The following is an 18056-nucleotide window of genomic DNA, read 5'->3' as shown; positions in this document are numbered from 1 at the left end:
TGCTTCAAATTCAAACCTTTATTTTTGTTTTTTCACTATTATAAATTCCTATTTTAAAATATCCTACATATGTAGATCAAAATGATATCAAATGTTGTGCTATTTTGTATAATATATCATCATTTTACTTTAATTTATCTTCAGGAATATCAAAACCAGCCCAGCCTCGCCACAGAACATCTAAAATAAGAGAAGATACGTCACTGTTGAAAAACCAAACAAGCAGGTATCGATCTATCGGCGTAAAATTAACTAAAACAGTCGCTGTGTTACATTTGTTTGATCTACAACATCAAATAACGTATTCAAAGGATGTTCTCCACATAAGGCCTTCACTCTTGTTGTCTTGGGTGTACTGCTATTTGCTTCACATGGTTTCCCCCAAGATCCTTTGCGTGCACTCAAATTACACAAGTTATTTTGTAGAATGTAGTAGATGTTGTTTTCCTGAATATTTATTATATGTATTTCATTTGTGGATTACGACAGGGTGTGCAATATTGTCCTGGTGTAGTGGTGGGGGGAATATTGAGATACTTTACTAATGAAAATAAATATCACACTATTTTTACACTTGGCAACAGCTATCCATTCACCCTTTTTTGGGAACACACACACACTCACTCTCTCTCACACACACACTTCTTCTTCTTCTAGTTACTGACAATACGTGTTATGCTTAAATTATGTGATGCAGTTCTGTTCTACTGATGTAGGCAGTATTTTTCTTTGTAAAATGAGCGTATAAACAGCATTGAAGGAGTTTAAATGTATTTGTGGGTGATACAAACATAAAAGTAATATTTGATTGCAAAATAATTCCGAAGTAATACTGTGAAAAGAGCCATTTTGAAAACTGAGTTACTTTTACTTTTCTTACTTTAAGTAAATGTAGGCCTACCTGATAATAGTCCTACTTCTGTACTTCTCTAGTATCATTTTCACATCAGGACTTTCAATTGTAATTGTATTTAACTATTGCAAGCCTACTTTTCTGCAAGAGTCCTACCCTAGTTAAATACAGGCAATTATTATTATTATTATTATTACTATTATTATTATGTTGTTGGGGGATGAGGGGTGGTGGTGGTGGGGGGCTCAACTTCTCAAACCCCGCCCCAGAAAGTTTCTCCATTGGAGCAAAGTTTCCCCTCCTCTCTGCCGGCTGTCCTCTCTCTTCTCCCGGCTGCTGTCCCGTTGCAGAGCCCGGTACCTTCACCGCCATGGATCCCCGTTACGCATCGCTTTTCCTCTCCGTCTTTATCCCCCTGTGCGCCTCGCACTCCGGCTCGACCAGCCACCTGGTTCTGGAGCCTTATGACTTCCTCTTCGACACTGCGGTGGATGCCTACAATAAGGGGGACTGGCTGACGGTCATCCTGAACATGGAGAAGGCGCTGCGCAACAAAGCGACGCTCCGCAGTGTGAAGGCGCAGTGCCGGATCAACTGCGCAAACCAGACCGTGTTTGGTGACTCCCTGTCCGGATCCGGAGGTGCAATCCCCGGGGCCGGATCTGTGGACGATCTGGGCTTCTTCCAGAAAATCCTGAAACGGGCTGACTGTGTGTATTCTTGCGAGAGTGAGAAACTGGGGTCTCGTACTATGCATCTGGTGACTGCAGACGTGGAGCTGGAGTTCACCAAAAGAACCCCCTATAACTACCTGCAGGTCGCCTACTTTAAGGTGAGGATCTGAGCCACAGAGCTGCGCGTGGAGCTGCAATCAGTGCAAATGCATCACACATAACGGATATAAAGTGACATGTGGAAGCCCATACATATGCATGCCGAGAACACAGTCAAAACAATAGTTTGACTTTTAATGTAAGCTTTGATTTAGAGCTTATATAGAGTTGGACACTTTAAATACCCCCTTCCCCCCCAAACCAAGACTCCATGCCACGTCTTAAGGTGGAGTCTGAGCAGTCTGGCGTTAGGACGTAGCTTTTTGGGATCCAGCGGTTTTTAAAAGGCCTGTCGTGCTGCTTTCAAATGCTGCTGGTAAAATCATAATGACCAAAGAAGAAAAAGAGTGTTTAATAATGCTTTGTTGGCACATTGGACCATACATTAAAGTGAATGCTAGTCGTGTTGCTACTGAAATAGAATGTTTTTGTCAAAGGAAGCTCTGCTGTATTTAGGCAAAAATACTATTCTCATACAAAACATGAAAGCAGCAACATACCCAAAAGTATGGAAGCCCATTTCCGCCACTTGAAAAAAATAAAATCCCCATGAAGTCATAATTATGAGATAAAAAAGTCGAAATAATGAGATAGAAAGTCATAATAATGAGATAAGAAAGTCGAAATAATGAGATAAAAAGTCATAATTATGAGATAAGAAGTGCGCATGCGCTGCAGTGGCGCTGTCTTTAAAGGTCCCTTCATCACCTTGCTGCTCTCCACCATGCAAACAGCATCTATCTAGTCCTAAATAAGGTAACTATTACAGGTGACTTTTGTAAATGTTAGATGTTACATATAGCCTATATTGCAGCTAAACTACAACAATGCAGTTCATAGCTTTGACATTACCTGTTATGAACTATAATATATATGCCTATAGTTTTGTGGTAACGTTCACGCCACTAATGACAATAGTGTAGGCATACTGCTGCTGTGAGTTGCTCTAACTCTAACCCGTGAACCACAAAACTATAGGCATATATATTCTATTCATAACAGGTAATGTCAAAGCTATAAACTGCATTGTTGTAGTGTAGCTGCAATATAGGCTATATTTAACATCTAACATTTACAAAAGTCACCTGTAATAGTTACCTTATTTAGGACTAGATGCTAGGGATGTGCATCTCCATCACTGAGGCCGATGCGATGCGCATCTCGATACGTTGCCACGATACGATACATTAACGATACATTTGAAACACCAGGTGATACGATACGATACGATTCACCCCTGTTGCGATACAGTTCGATACGATTTGATTCAATATTATGCGATACGATGCGATTCAACACAATGCAAAAATAATGATACTTCAATTTGGTACGACAGAGGATTTTTGTTTTATTCCTTATATGCAGCAAATCATACATTAACAAAAAAGTGCTTTACATATTTGGTACTGCACCTCCCATCATGCCGTTTATTTTTTTAACTTTAAAAGCTCTCCAGAGTAGGCTATAGTACAATTGTATAACACCTCACAGTTAAACAATGTAAGGATGCATTGCTCATGATTAACAATGTGCAAATAACAGCTACCACAGTGCCATGCCCATACAGCTGCCAGCCTGATGTGCTTAACACTCATTCATAGGCTGACTCACCAGTGAGCAGAAAGCAGTGGGTTCTATAGGAACAATAAAGAATACAAATAACCTTTCACAAACAGCTCTTTCATAACTGCTTACAGTAAGGAAGACATTTAAATTATTATTGGCCGTCACAGGCTGCTGTAAACTAAACACCACTCTCTCTGACCGAACACCTCACTGAGTGATTTAACTCATATGTCTAACTTTCAGGTTTCTCTTTTCAGCCGCAGACCCCATGTCGCCTCTTTATGTGCGTCGCTAAGTTCCTCGTACTACGTGTGTACTTTAAAGCGGCTCGGCATCGTTTACAATTTGCGAGCGATTTTTCAAGTTGACTGTAGTATATAGTGCCGCGCACATATACCATCAGGACGTTACTGATGGGGTGCGGCTGCGGAGTGATACTGTGTGTATGCAAGCCCGCATCTAGGACGGATCTATGTATCATGGCTGTAGACCTGTTGAGTGATAAAGATACCTCATACAAAGGTCTACGGATACCTTATTACTCTCCATGACCTGCGGTCAGCTATATAGCATAAAAGGATTATTACACCGTCTTTCTTGAACAATCCGAAGTGTTGCCAAACGTTTTATTTGTAGGTATTTTTCGGTGCGCTGTGTTTCTCTTTCTCCTCAACTTCCGTGTGTGTTGATAACTGAGACTCTCGGCCTCGGGCGAAGCAAATATCCAAATCAAAGATCGTCTCTGCTGAGCGTTGACAGGATGAGGGGATTTTATATGAATGAATCGGTTTTTTACCGATGCAAAGACGCTACGCAATCGATGCATCGCGAGTTCAACCCGGTTCAACCCAAACTGTAGCCGATGTGCACTCTTTCAACCGGTGCACTCGCATCTTGAACGTTTATGCCGATGCGAATCGGTGAATCTTAACATCTCTACTAGATGCCGTTTGCATGGTGGAGAGCAGCAAGGTGATGAAGGGACCTTTGAAGACAGCGCCACTGCAGCGCATGCGCACTTCTTATCTCATAATTATGACTTTTTATCTCATTATTTCGACTTTCTTATCTCATAATTATGACTTTTCATGGGGATTTTATTTTTTTCAAGTGGCGGAAATGGGCTTCCATACGAACACAACCAGTGTGTCATCATTAAAACTTAAAAAGTCACTAAAATGTATTCCCCCTACTTATTTAGGTCCAAATGTTGTAAAAGGAAACACAAAATAATATAGTATAGTTGGTTTTTCAACCAAGCTAGATGTAACTTTCAAAACTCTGATAATAACACGGTCGTGAAACCTCCTGTTTACCGTCTCATCCGGTTGATGGCAGTGCACTGGTCACTGAGCTGACAATGCTTATTCACTGTTGGTTTTAAATGACGATACCTTTGAAATGACAGCCATGAGGCGTGGTTGCTGTGATTTATATATAAAAGGAAATATGTGTTTACAATTCCAGCATGGCGTAGTTGGAGGTCAATATAACCAAAGCAGCACTTAAAGGAATATTCCACCCAAAAACACTTATTTCTTTCAGATCAATATGCTGGATAAAGCGGTGGCAGCTGCTCACACGTTCTTCGTGGCCAACCCGGATCACGTGGAGATGAAACAGAACCTGGAGTATTACAAGATGATGGCCGGAGTCACGCAGGAGGACTTCAAAGACCTGGAGGCCAGACCGCATATGGTGAGGACAAGAACACCTTCTCTGAGGAGAGAAAGGCCTCAAGAGCAGGATTTAGGGACTGGTTGTATTGTTTATTCATGCTGCTCACATTTCTGTGAGTATTGGTTTGGTATATTTCAGTAACATGTGGTCGCATGGTCCTTATTTCTACTGTCGCATGGCTGTGGGTGCTGCTTCAGGCCAACTTGACTTTTTTTACCTATACACGTTCTTTTAGCCTATGGGATCAAAGCTGTAAAGGAATGTGAAACATATTGGACATGAAAGTATGGCTGGGTAATACATATTATATTATATACATTTTGTGATTTAGATATCATCCTAAATGTTCGTAACATCGCATAAATGTATTTGTATTTCTGGTTTTGAAGGCTGCATTACAGTGATTTTCTGAACTCACGGTTCAAGCTGTAATGCGTGTACCCGGTCATTATGTCCAGATTACTCATTATTATTCATAAGGCATTTCATATTGTTTGTGAACAATTCGTAGATGCATACATTGTCAATCCTACAATATTGACCCAATAATGATATCAGAGAGAGAAACTCCCTCTGGAGGGAACACATGGATTTTAGGCTCTGCAGACCATTTACATGCACTAAAAACCTAAATCACACACTAGAGGAAAGGGAACACCCCCTAAAAGCAGATTAGGGCCCCTCTAATAACCTGAACTGTTACGCAGCACCCCCTCTGCATTGACCAGAATCCACTTCCTGTCCCCTCAGGCCCAGTTCCTGCTGGGGAAGAGTTACTACAGCGACGACTCTTTCGGCCTGGCGGCGGATCACTTCGAGGCGGCCGTAGACGAGTACTTCACTGCCGATAAGGAGTGCAGAGTGCTGTGCGAGGGGACCTACAACTACGACGGATACAACTACATGGAGTACAGCGCAGACCTGTTCCAGACCATGACAGGTGAGACTGTCAATCCCTGTGTGGTGAGCAGGTTTAAAGAGTAACAGATTACACGTAATACAAGTAATCCGATTACATTACTTTTATATTGTGATACTCAAATTTGGTTAGTGATAAAACATTTTTTACAGGTATCTAGTGTAATGAGATACGTTTTAAAGTAACCCTCAAAGCGTGTGTGTGCGTGTGTGTGTGTGTGTGTGTGTGTGTGTGTGTGTGTGTGTGTGTGTGTGTGTGTGTGTGTGTGTGTGTGTGTGTGTGTGTGTGTGTGTGTGTGTGTGTGTGTGTGTGTGTGTGTGTGTGTGTGTGTGTGTGTCAGACCACTACATGCAGGTGCTGAACTGTAAGCAGAACTGTGCTGTAGAGCTGGCCTCGACAGCTGGGAAACTCAAACCCTTTGAGGACTTCCTGGCGGCGCATTTCAACTACCTGCAGTTCTCCTACTACAACAGTGAGTCCAACACATCGATTGTACGGTCCAGCAGAATTGTAGTCGTGTACTGAGGAAACTGTCTTTATCAAATGTCCTTCACTGTAATCAAAGTGGGATTAAACCCTACATCTGCAGAGGTTTTCTTTGATTAAGCATATGGCAAGAGATAGTTGTTGTTAGATAGGGTGACTGTGGCTGCGAGGGAGTGCGGTCGTCTTTCAACCAGAAGGTTGTGGGTTCGATCCCAGCCCATGCAGTCAACATGTCGATGTATCCTTGGGCAAGATACTTAACCCTGAGTTGCTCCCGATGGCCAACGGTGTGTGAATGTATGTATGTTAGTGCATGTCCTAATACACTGCTCAGTATGAATGGGTGAACGACATGTAGTATGTAAAGCGCTTTGAGGGGTCTTAAAGACTGGATAAAGCGCTATATAAGTACAGTCCATTTAATTATGTCAGAGACCCTTTGGCTGCATTTGTCTTTATTGAATTGACTAACAATGCCAGAGGGAGACAAACGTTTTTTTCGCCTTCATCTTTGTTAAAACTATATGCTATACATGCGTCTTCAATATCAATCACACTAGTGAGCCCTTTTAACGTTACTGTCATTGCACCAAGCAAAGAAATGACCATACCAACCAATCAGCATCTCGCATTTGAACAAGAAAGAAGGTGGAAGTAGGTCGGTAATCATCAGGGTAAAGCGCATTGGAAACCCCACTCGGACCCCTTTATTCAGAAGCATATCTGTAGTGTAGAATAACAGTTTTAAAACCTAACCCTCTTCCTCTTGTATCCTCTCTCCAGGCGAGAAGTACGAGAAAGCCATCGAGTGTGCTAAGACCTTCCTGTTGTTCAACCCTGAGGACGCGGTGATGAAGCAGAACCTGGCGTATTACTCTGCTGTGCTGGGAGACGAGAAGGCGGAACCCTTATCAGCCCGACAGGTACAGTCCGTCTCCCTCACACTGCGTTTCAGACAGTCCGAATCACATTGTGAGTGCAGTTATTTTCGGCGTGGTCCATAATGGTTGTCATTAAATGAGCCCACAGGACGTGAGGTGAGAGAGAAATTGCCTCCGAATGTACTGAAGGGTACTAAAGAGACGAAAGCCAGTGATGGTGCTTTTTAAAGACACAGTGAGATAGAGTTTAACTGCCCCATGCTCTCAATTTTCATTATTACAGCATTGAGAGCGGCTTAATAGAGTTGCTGATCAATACCAGGGTTTTATGTGAAGAAAGATGTAACCCAATAATATAAAGGGGGCGATTACTACCCACACAGACAGGGCACGTCACCAAGGAATGTGTGACGCCTATGCAGCGATGACATTTCTAACCCTAACACTGAGGAGCAATACAATTATATAAAGTGAAACAAAGTAAATATAATGTCTGAGTCCCTGCGACAGTCGAGGCCAAAATAATAATCAATCTCAATCTTTATTTATTAATATAGCATATTTATAACAACCTGAGTTGACCAAAGTGCTGTACAGGCAATACATACAATATAAAAGAACACAATGGGAGTAAAATAATAAAACAATAATTAAAATAAATATATATAAATAATGGCTATCCTACCAGGAATGCTTGAAGCGAATCTCGTACATTTCGGCACAAACGTCCACAGACTGAAGAACAGAGTGATTTGATTTGAGTGGTTACCCTCGTGTTGTGTTCGGGTCTCCCGTGACCCGTCTCAAGTTAAAATGATATAATAACTACGCTCTAATTTTTTGTATCGGAACAAGGCTTCCTGATGTCCTCCACCAGCTATATAAACACCACAACACTGATTTTGGCAATTTTAGCCAAATCTGAGGGTCTCTAAAAAAGAAAGTGTATCATTTGGTGTTGGGGTCTGGGGAGACCCAGCAGAAATGTTGTGGGTGACTCGGGGTTAAATTTGGCCCAATCAAGAATCATCTTTGACTTTACCCACCCCTCCCCCCCTCCTTCATCCACTGTAACAATCATCTCCCTCTGCCCCTCCCCCCACGGGAACTCCACCTTTCTCAAAGAATATGCGCACTAACACTTGAACCTGAACATGCACGTGTGAATATGTGGTGTCATGTGTTTGGGGCCATAACATTAAATGTCAACAGGATTGTACGGTTATGAACGCATAATAAGTTAGTTATGATGTAGTTAAAACAATATTGGAGGATAGTCATTTTTTTGTGTGTGTTTTGGACTGAAATAAATCATGGGTCGAAATGGACCCGCGAACACCATGAATGGTAACATCCTTCGAACACAACACAAGGGTTAAAGGTCACGTTGACCTCACGTTACTCTTGTGAATACGTTATCCCGGATTTCCAGGATTTCTACAAATTTGGCACAAATGTGGACCTCGACCCTGAGCTAGACTTATTCGAATGGGACAACTCCATGTTAGCCTTAATCTGACAATCAACAGATGGACTGGAGATGTCGTAGAGAGATGGGTATGACAAGCAACCAAAGTCCCGAGGTAGAAATCAGACCTGTGTCCTTGTGGTAAAGTTACATGTGCTGTTACCATAAGGCTTTGAAGGAGCTCCGAAGTCCTGTGTCTGGTCCAAACCGCCAGTCAAAGCTTGTCTGTCTTTAAACATTTGATTAAACACGATTTCGTATGGATATTTTGCAGACTGTGCTTTAAAAACAGATGTGATGATGTGTGTGACCTCCAGGTGGTGAAGCTGTACATGCAGCAGTCCATACTGGAGAAAGAGCTGCTCTACTTTGGATATGAAGCCTTCGGAATCGCATTTGTAGATCCGGTGAGTGAATACATAATTTATCTTTGATGCTGTGGTTTCATGCAGGACGCTATCTGACTGTACTCTCGTTCTGTCTGCAGGACACATGGACTCCTGCAGAGGTCATGCCCAAGAAACTGAGAGACAAGCAGAAGTAAGACCGAAGACACAGACACTTATTTGTGCAGGGAAAGAACACCGTTATCGTGAAAATGTTTGTAATGGCTTCTGTGTGTCCACCTGTGTGTGTCAGAGCAGAAAAGGAGACTGCCGCGAGGATCACAGAGGAAATAGGAAACCTGATGAAGGAGATTGAGACTATGGTTGAGGAGAAGAAGAAGGACACCTCAGAAATGGCCATCATAATACCGCCGCACGAAGGTAAGACTTTGCCCTAGTACTAGTTATTGAGATGATGGTGCATTTATTCCATGCCTCGTCTGTATTATTTCATATGTAATCAAACCATTATTGTGATACATGTCAATTGTAAAAAAGAGGTGTTCCCCTTAACGTTTGACATGGGGTTATTATAACATTAGAATATTTCTGATCTGCTGCTGACAATGTTAAAGTTCTCTTAACACTAGAACCGCCAGAGGTCGCTGTATACCTAAAACCGCCAACGGGTAAAATGTACCCGCTATTGATTTTCAAGGTACAATGTTCTTTTATTTATCACACAGAACAGTGAGTTTTGATCGCACAGGGATGAAACTTATACCAATAGAATCTGTGGACTCTCAGCTTTTCATATGACATAGTTTGTGCAGATAGCATGAAGTAGAAAATAGCGCTAAGAGTGCTGATTTAAAACGCTTGGTGTTAGACTTGTGTTTTGTTTAGGTACAAATCTCTCTCTCTAGAACTATCTATCGATCTATCTGTAATGTTCTGTTCTATGGACATATAATTGTCTACATAAACATATGACGCGGACTACTTCTCTCATTCCGAGTGTCCATCTTTATTCAAGTCACGTAACCTGCACACATGCATTACGTCCTCAACGTGAGCTCAGTCATCCAAGATCTTGTATTCTCCAAGATGTTACACTATCTATAACTATCTATCTGTCTATCTCTCTATCTATCCATCTATCAATATATCTATCTATCTATCTATCTATCTATCTATCTATCTATCTATCCATCTATCAATATATCTATCTATCTATCTATCTATCTATCTATCTATCTATCTATCTATCTATCTATCTATCTATCTATCTATCTATCTATAAGGAACCGCAGTAGACAAAAGGTGTTGCTATAGCAACACGTCATGTTTACGCTGCATTTTCTATGAGGTAAATATTACCCACCGGCGGATATAGGTATAAATGTCAATTTTGTTGGCGATTTTTTCAATCTGACTTCATATTGACAATTGTTAACAACAGAGGGTGATACATAACACACTTTCAGGAAAAGGCACGGACTGGGAGACTTTAATATGTTATTGAAAACAAGTTACATACAATCAAAAAACAGCTGCGGGTAAAATGTATCCGTTGGCGGTTCTAGTGTTAAAATACAGTAAAGACCAAGCCCCCAGGAAGTGTGCCAAACATTGAAGCACATTTTCCTAGTTAAAACGTGGTAGGCTACAACTCAGTGTCAGTCTGTGATGGCATTGGGAATACAAATACTTTTCCCCATTGACTTGGGAAAGACATGTCTGGACTAAATTGACTACCCAGTAAACACACACTTGATACAGTCTGAAAATTGTAAGATGGGCAAAAAACTGAATCCTGAAGTTTGGTCTCTCTCCATTCATTTGCCGAGAGCCGAGACGCTGCGTTTTGGATGCGGTGCTTAAGCAACACTCAAGTGCACACGCTCTATAGGCCAATCTGGAGAGTCAGGCCATTTTGATTTATCTGCCATAAGAATGAACGGGATCCTGGCATCCAACGCTGTATCCGGTTCTCTATATACATTTTATTATATTATTGATAGATAGATATATACTTTATTGATCCCAACTTGGGAACTTCTTTAGTTATAGAAGCAGCGCACATTATTCAAAATGACCGACATCGAGGTGGGCACTCTCGTGAATATCAGAGCAGTTATGTGCAAGTAGTTTGACAGTAGTCAGTACCGGAGAAAGTCAAAGGTTCAGTCTTTGACCGTCTAACTTTGTCTCTCGTTGATCGTGTGATTTCCTCCTGTAGTTGGCGCTCCGTTGTTCGATAACGTCAAGGTTACCATGACGTCCCAGCAGCTGAACGGCTCTGAGCGGGTGCTGCTGGACGGCGTGATCAGTGAGGACGAGTGCAGGGAGCTGCACCGCCTCTCCAACGTGAGTCAGTGCAGGACGGAGGTTACTCACAACTCAATGAGTTTACCCATAATGCCACGGAAACAAACTTCTAGTCTTCTAGTAATATACAATACCACATTACTATCAATACATACAATTCATAAACGTACACATAATACAATCAATAAAAAAAGTGCTTTTGAAGTTATGTCAGTTCTGATTTTTAATAAACAAATAGTTTCAGTATTTTCCTGACAATTAAAATATAACATGAAGTCACTAAAACTGGAGTTAGTTCTTAATGTCAGCTGGGTTTTAGCTATATTTATAGGCATCAATAACAACAGAACGGTCAAGGAAGGCAGAACCCAAACGCAGTGTACAATTGGGGAGGAGGATATAAGAATATAACAAAAATACAAGCTGTTACAAAAAAATAAATAAAAGACAGCAGGAGCAGGCAAGGTTAAACAAAAGAAAAGTACACAACTAAAAACTGGAAACAACCCGGGAAGACGCAGAAAGGGGAGATGAGGGAATTCCATGACATGCAGGAAAGAAACCGAAATCAAGGAACGAACGACGACAAACCAACAAGGAACTCGAGAGATGACAAGACACAAGACTAATCACAAAGACGAGACACAGCTTGAAAGAGCAAGAAGAAACACAATCAGACAATCAGCGGAAAACTAAAAGACAGGAAGTAAAACGAGACCAGGCGCAAAACATTTCAAAATAAAACAAGAAACTATAAAGACAAAAACTAAAATCATGACAAGAACATTGAGTGTATGTTCAGTGTGTGTCTGTCCATCCTGTCAGTGTGTGTGTCTGTCCATCATGTCAGTGTGTGTGTCTGTCCATCATGTCAGTGTGTGTGTCTGTCCATCATGTCAGTGTGTGTGTGTGTGGTGTGTGTGTGTGTGTGTGTGTGTGTGTGTGTGTGTGTGTGTGTCCATCATGTCAGTGTGTGTGTCTGTCCATCATGTCAGTGTGTGTGTCTGTCCATCATGTCAGTGTGTGTGTCTGTCCATCCTGTCAGTGTGTGTGTCTGTCCATCATGTCAGTGTGTGTGTCTGTCCATCCTGTCAGTGTGTGTGTGTGTGTGTGTGTGTGTGTGTGTGTCTGTCCATCATGTCAGTGTGTGTGTCTGTCCATCATGTCAGTGTGTGTGTGTGTGTGTGTGTGTGTGTGTGTGTGTGTGTGTGTGTGTGTGTGTGTGTGTGTGTGTGTGTGTGGTGTGTGTGTGTGTGTCCATCATGTCAGTGTGTGTGTCTGTCCATCCTGTCAGTGTGTGTGTCTGTCCATCATGTCAGTGTGTGTGTGTGTGTGTGTGTGTGTGTGTGTGTGTGTGTGTGTGTGTGTGTGTGTGTGTGTGTCCATCATGTCAGTGTGTGTGTCTGTCCATCCTGTCAGTGTGTGTGTCTGTCCATCATGTCAGTGTGTGTGTGTGTGTGTGTGTGTGTGTGTGTGTGTGTGTGTGTGTGTGTCCATCATGTCAGTGTGTGTGTCTGTCCATCATGTCAGTGTGTGTGTCTGTCCATCATGTCAGTGTGTGTGTGTGTGTGTGTGTGTGTGTGTGTGTGTGTGTGTGTGTGTGTGTGTGTGTGTGTGTGTGTGTGTCCATCATGTCAGTGTGTGTGTCTGTCCATCATGTCAGTGTGTCTGTCCATCATGTCAGTGTGTGTGTGTCTGTTCATCATGTCAGTGTGTGTGTCTGTCCATCATGTCAGTGTGTGTGTCTGTCCATCATGTCAGTGTGTGTGTGTGTGTGTGTGTGTGTGTGTGTGTGTGTGTGTGTGTGTGTGTGTGTGTGTGTGTGTGTGTGTGTGTGTGTGTGTGTCCATCATGTCAGTGTGTGTGTCTGTCCATCATGTCAGTGTGTGTGTCTGTCCATCATGTCAGTGTGTGTGTGTCTGTCCATCATGTCAGTGTGTGTGTCTGTCCATCCTGTCAGTGTGTGTGTCTGTCCATCCTGTCAGTGTGTGTGTCTGTCCATCATGTCAGTGTGTGTGTCTGTCCATCATGTCAGTGTGTGTGTCTGTCCATCATGTCAGTGTGTGTGTGTGTGTGTGTGTGTGTGTGTGTGTGTGTGTGTGTGTGTGTGTGTGTGTGTGTGTGTGTGTGTCTGTCCATCATGTCAGTGTGTGTGTCTGTCCAACATGTCAGTGTGTGTGTGTGTCCATCATGTCAGTGTGTGTGTCTGTCCATCATGTCAGTGTGTGTGTCTGTCCATCCTGTCAGTGTGTGTGTCTGTCCATCATATCAGTGTGTGTGTCTGTGCATCACGTCAGTGTGTTGATGTGTTGTGTATCTTCCAGACGGCGGCTCTGAAAGGAGACGGCAGCAGGGGGAACCCCTCCCCTCACTCCCCCAGTGAGACGTTCCAGGGAGTCACGGTGCTGAAGGCGGTGAAGGTCAGTCGCCATAGTACATACAATGTGACCTAAGATTTTCATCGTCATAACTACACTTCATTAGTCAAACTAGCGATGTACGTACAAGGCCTTGAACCTTGAACCTAATGAATTATAATTGTTGGAGTGTTGGATATATTGATTTTGTATTACTTAACATTTATTTTATGCTGTTTTGATCATAATATTCGTGATATTACGTTTTGTTCAGAGTCATTTGATCATTATACTTGAGTAGTGTAGTATATTATATTAGAGTATATGTATAGTTGAGTTCATTTGAGCAGTTGTCAATGCTCTTGTTCTGGCAGACAAGTGAAGCAGAGGATGAAATGTGTCTTTTTGTAACAAGAGAAAATCGGCCAAACAAGCCGAATGCTTGCCTGGCCACAACGGACTTGGTAGCTGTAGGATGCGCCAAAAGGTTCCTCCGTGTTTAGCTTGAGGACAAATAGCTGCTGCGTGAAGACCTGTGTTGTTTAGATCGATGTAGATTTGCTTAAATAACTAAACGTTTCCACCCCGACAGCTGGGTCAGGAGGGGGCGGTGCCTCTGAAGAGCGCTCGGCTGTTCTTCGACGTCAGCGAGAGGGTGAAGATGACGTTGGAGTCGTACTTCGGTCTGGACGCTCCGCTCTACTTCTCCTACTCACACCTGGTGTGTCGCTCCGCCATCGCTGGTGAGTCCGGGGTCTCGTCGTTCTCCTCTGTGTTTCCTGGTGGATCACAGCATACATGTTGATGCTACATGCCGCCACAAACCGTACAGGAGTGTGTGGATGTCGCTCTTCAGATGTGTTACAGTGGTCTAAAGTGTTCTATTCGCACTGTTGTGTATCAGAGAAGCAGGAGGAGCGAGAGGACCTCAGTCACGCTGTCCATGCGGACAACTGTCTGCTGGTCTCTGAGCTCAACGAGTGTGTGAAGGAACCTCCTGCATACACACATAGGGACTTCAGGTGAGCACACACACACACACACACACACACACACACACACACACACACACACACACACACACACACACACACACACACACACACACACACACACACACACACACACACACACACACACACACACACACACACACACACACCACACACACACACACACACACACACACACACACACACACACACACACACACACACACTTTTCCTGGAGACTTATCCTAACCTTAACCATAACCAAGTCTTCACCCTAAAATTAATTTGTCCCCATAAGGGAAGCAAGTCCCCACACTTGACTATGTAAACAGATGTAGGTCCCCACAAGTATAGTAATGCTAGTCCACACACACACACACACACACACACACACACACACACACACACACACACACACACACACACACACACACACACACACACACACACACACCACACACACACACAACACACACACACACACACACACACACACACACACACACACACACACACACACAGAGACCACCCTGAACTCCCAATGTGTTTGCCTGCAGTGCCATCCTTTATCTAAACGACGACTTTGAGGGAGGAGATTTCATTTTCACCGAGTTGGATGCGAAAACAGTCACGGTAAATACTCAGTTTCTCCTTCCATAAACCTTTTTCTTAACACGGTCTTTTATAACTCTTCTCTGCTATTAAATGTTGCATCTTGTCTATGTTTTCCGGTCTTCTCCAGGCGGAGGTGCGTCCGCAGTGCGGCCGGGTGGTGGGCTTCGGGGCGGGGAGGGAGAACCCCCACGGGGTCCGAGCCGTCACTAAGGGTCAGAGGTGTGCCGTGGCGCTGTGGTTCACTCTGGATCCAGTTCACCAGGAGAAGGTGAGAGCCACATCTGGACCAGCAACAGCATAACTGGGAATACATGTTGTAGTTTTTACCAGCAGCATCTGTTCAGTTGGCCACTAGAGAGCGCCATAGCTTCACAGAGAAAAAGGCCTGATTCGATTCAATCAAATCAAACTTTATTTATATAGCAATTTTCATACACAAAACAGAAAGTGATGCACAAACCAAAGTCAAAAATTATACTTCTTCCCATGTAATGATAACAAGTTACACATAACTTTGTAATTGATATAAAAACACTTAATACCAACACAAGTAAACAGTACTGAATAAAACAGGAATACAAATGTATTAATAAAATAAGAAAAAGATAGAAAAGGAATACAATAAGAATTTAAAGACGTATAATAAATACAACTTAATTAAAAGCCCACCATCCTGGGCAGTAATAATAAAAAGACGCCTCAACGTTGGTCTTTGTTTTAACTTTACGTATAATTAAAACTTGAATATGACTATGATTATGACATAGGAGATCTTAAAATATAATGTGGTTTTTGTCTGATTCTTGTTTACACATTCTACATGATTCTTGATTGGCTGATTGAATTTCCTCTGAAACATTTATTGTTCTGTCCTGTAGGAGAGGATCCAAGCGGAGGAAATGCTGAGGATGTTTTCTACACCTGTTAATGCTGAGTTCATGCAAAAGGAGGTGAGCGAGACCCCCGAGCCCCAGCAGGCAACCCCAGTCCCCGCTGCACAGTTTTCTGCTGACCAGGGTTTCGTGGAAACAAAATCAGACGATAAACCAGCGGAGAAGGGACCGGACGCAGCAGCTGACTCTGAAACGGACAAAACAGAGACGAAACCGGTCAAAACTAAAGCAGACACCAAGGCCAAAGCCGCTCCTAAAGCAAAGGCCAAAGCTGGAGACAAAGCAAAGACCAAGACGGCAAGAAAACCTGCCGCCAAAAAAGACGGAAAACAAGTTAAAACACAAGCCAAGCCGGCGGTCAAAAAGGACGCCAAGCCGGCAGCGAAAAAGACGGTGAAAGCTGCCGCCAAAACAGACTCAGAGAACGATTCTGAGAGCGATAAGCAGGAGCTGTGATCGCTCTGCAGCTCGGACGGTCGGTGCCGTCTATATGTTCGAGAGGGCTGTTCTGCGGGTGGTTGAAATGAAAACAGGGTGAAAGTTTGCAAATATTGTTCCACTGTCACTACAATCAGTATTTGACAATCACCGAGACCATCCTTGTTTTTAATAAATCCTTACAGATGGTACATTTTCACATCTTCACGTGCAACCCTGAATTCTCTCCATGTTATTTTATTTGTCATGTCGTGATGTGAGGTAAATATGAGCGGAACGTGAATCCGCTGTGTGAACATCGAATTAAAAGTGATGTTTTTTTAAACGTTCTATATTATTTTCTGATGCAGTACTCCAAGCCCCAACTACTGTTACTAACCTCTATCTGGACATAATTGTACTTTACTTGCATATGTCCGTGTTATGCTACTTCACACATCCGCCACTACATTTCAAAGGCAAATATACTCAACTACATTCATTTTACTTTCACTATTATAGTCTTTGGACATATTAAAACATGTGAGATGCTTGTATGATATGATGTGGGTGGCTCCACATTGACAAACTACATTAAAATGCCCTGATATTTAATTGTTAGTGATAAAAACAGGAACATCTTATGATATAACATATTTTATAAAACGGACAAGTCAAATCAAGCAATCTGATTGGTTCTTAGCCGTGATATACTGAGTGTATACCACGGGTAGAATTGTAAGTTACTTTTCACAACAAGTCAGTATCCCTCCGCGTCTGAGAAAAACAGTATACCGTTAGGCTGAAAAGCAAACACTGGAACAAGAAAGCAGCGGAGAAGTAACGGGGCAGAAACCCTCCTTTTTACGCAGCGGTCCAGACATACACATCAAACGGCAAAACATATTCAGTGTGCAGTTCCTTTGGCATTAGGGCAGGGATATCTAGATACTTTCCAAGGTCTGACATAATGAGTTGTGCTACTTTTAAAGCAAGCAACGATGTTTTCAAATCTGTAATCAAAGAGGTCCGCAAAAATACTATCGGCCAATCAGATTGCTTGATTTGACTTGTCAGTTTTATAAATATATTTACATTTCTTCTGTTACGAAACAAACTTACAAAGCATAACATGGAAACATTTAAGATTAACTTCGACCTCCGGGGGGTCTTACTATGGAGGAGTGGATTGAGCAGTGCCTATCTCCAGAAAAAAAAGCACCTAAACGACGACATGCAGAGCTACGTGAAGAGCAGGTAGACCAACTGGAAAAGTGCCACCATTCAAAAGCTTTCTGATGCGGGTCTTGAAACAAAGCAGAGAAAGTATGACCGTTAGTGGCCACAGGTGCGAAAGCTCTCTCCAGAGCTGCTGGAAGCCACATCTCGGGGACCGGAGAAAGTGGAGCAATATTCTCACCACGCCAAGCAACAGCCTA

General features: G+C 42.7%; 1 protein-coding gene across 1 annotated transcript; it reads left to right on the top strand.

The window, feature by feature from the left end:
• The first annotated feature begins 1150 nt into the window (after positions 1-1150).
• Positions 1151-16852, top strand: p3h1 (prolyl 3-hydroxylase 1). The gene is made up of 15 exons (XM_034083058.1): positions 1151-1685; positions 4798-4950; positions 5683-5872; positions 6192-6323; positions 7121-7260; positions 9004-9093; positions 9174-9226; positions 9326-9453; positions 11255-11382; positions 13668-13763; positions 14293-14443; positions 14605-14722; positions 15250-15325; positions 15435-15575; positions 16186-16852. The coding sequence occupies exons 1-15, from the start codon at positions 1224-1226 to the stop codon at positions 16654-16656; spliced, it is 2529 nt and encodes an 842-aa protein (XP_033938949.1). The 5' UTR covers positions 1151-1223; the 3' UTR covers positions 16657-16852.
• Positions 16853-18056: the final 1204 nt, after the last annotated feature.

The sequence above is a fragment of the Pseudochaenichthys georgianus genome, chromosome 5 (genome assembly GCF_902827115.2).
Source record: "Pseudochaenichthys georgianus chromosome 5, fPseGeo1.2, whole genome shotgun sequence".
Classification (NCBI taxonomy): domain Eukaryota; kingdom Metazoa; phylum Chordata; class Actinopteri; order Perciformes; family Channichthyidae; genus Pseudochaenichthys; species Pseudochaenichthys georgianus.
This window is presented reverse-complemented; position numbering and strand designations above follow the sequence as displayed.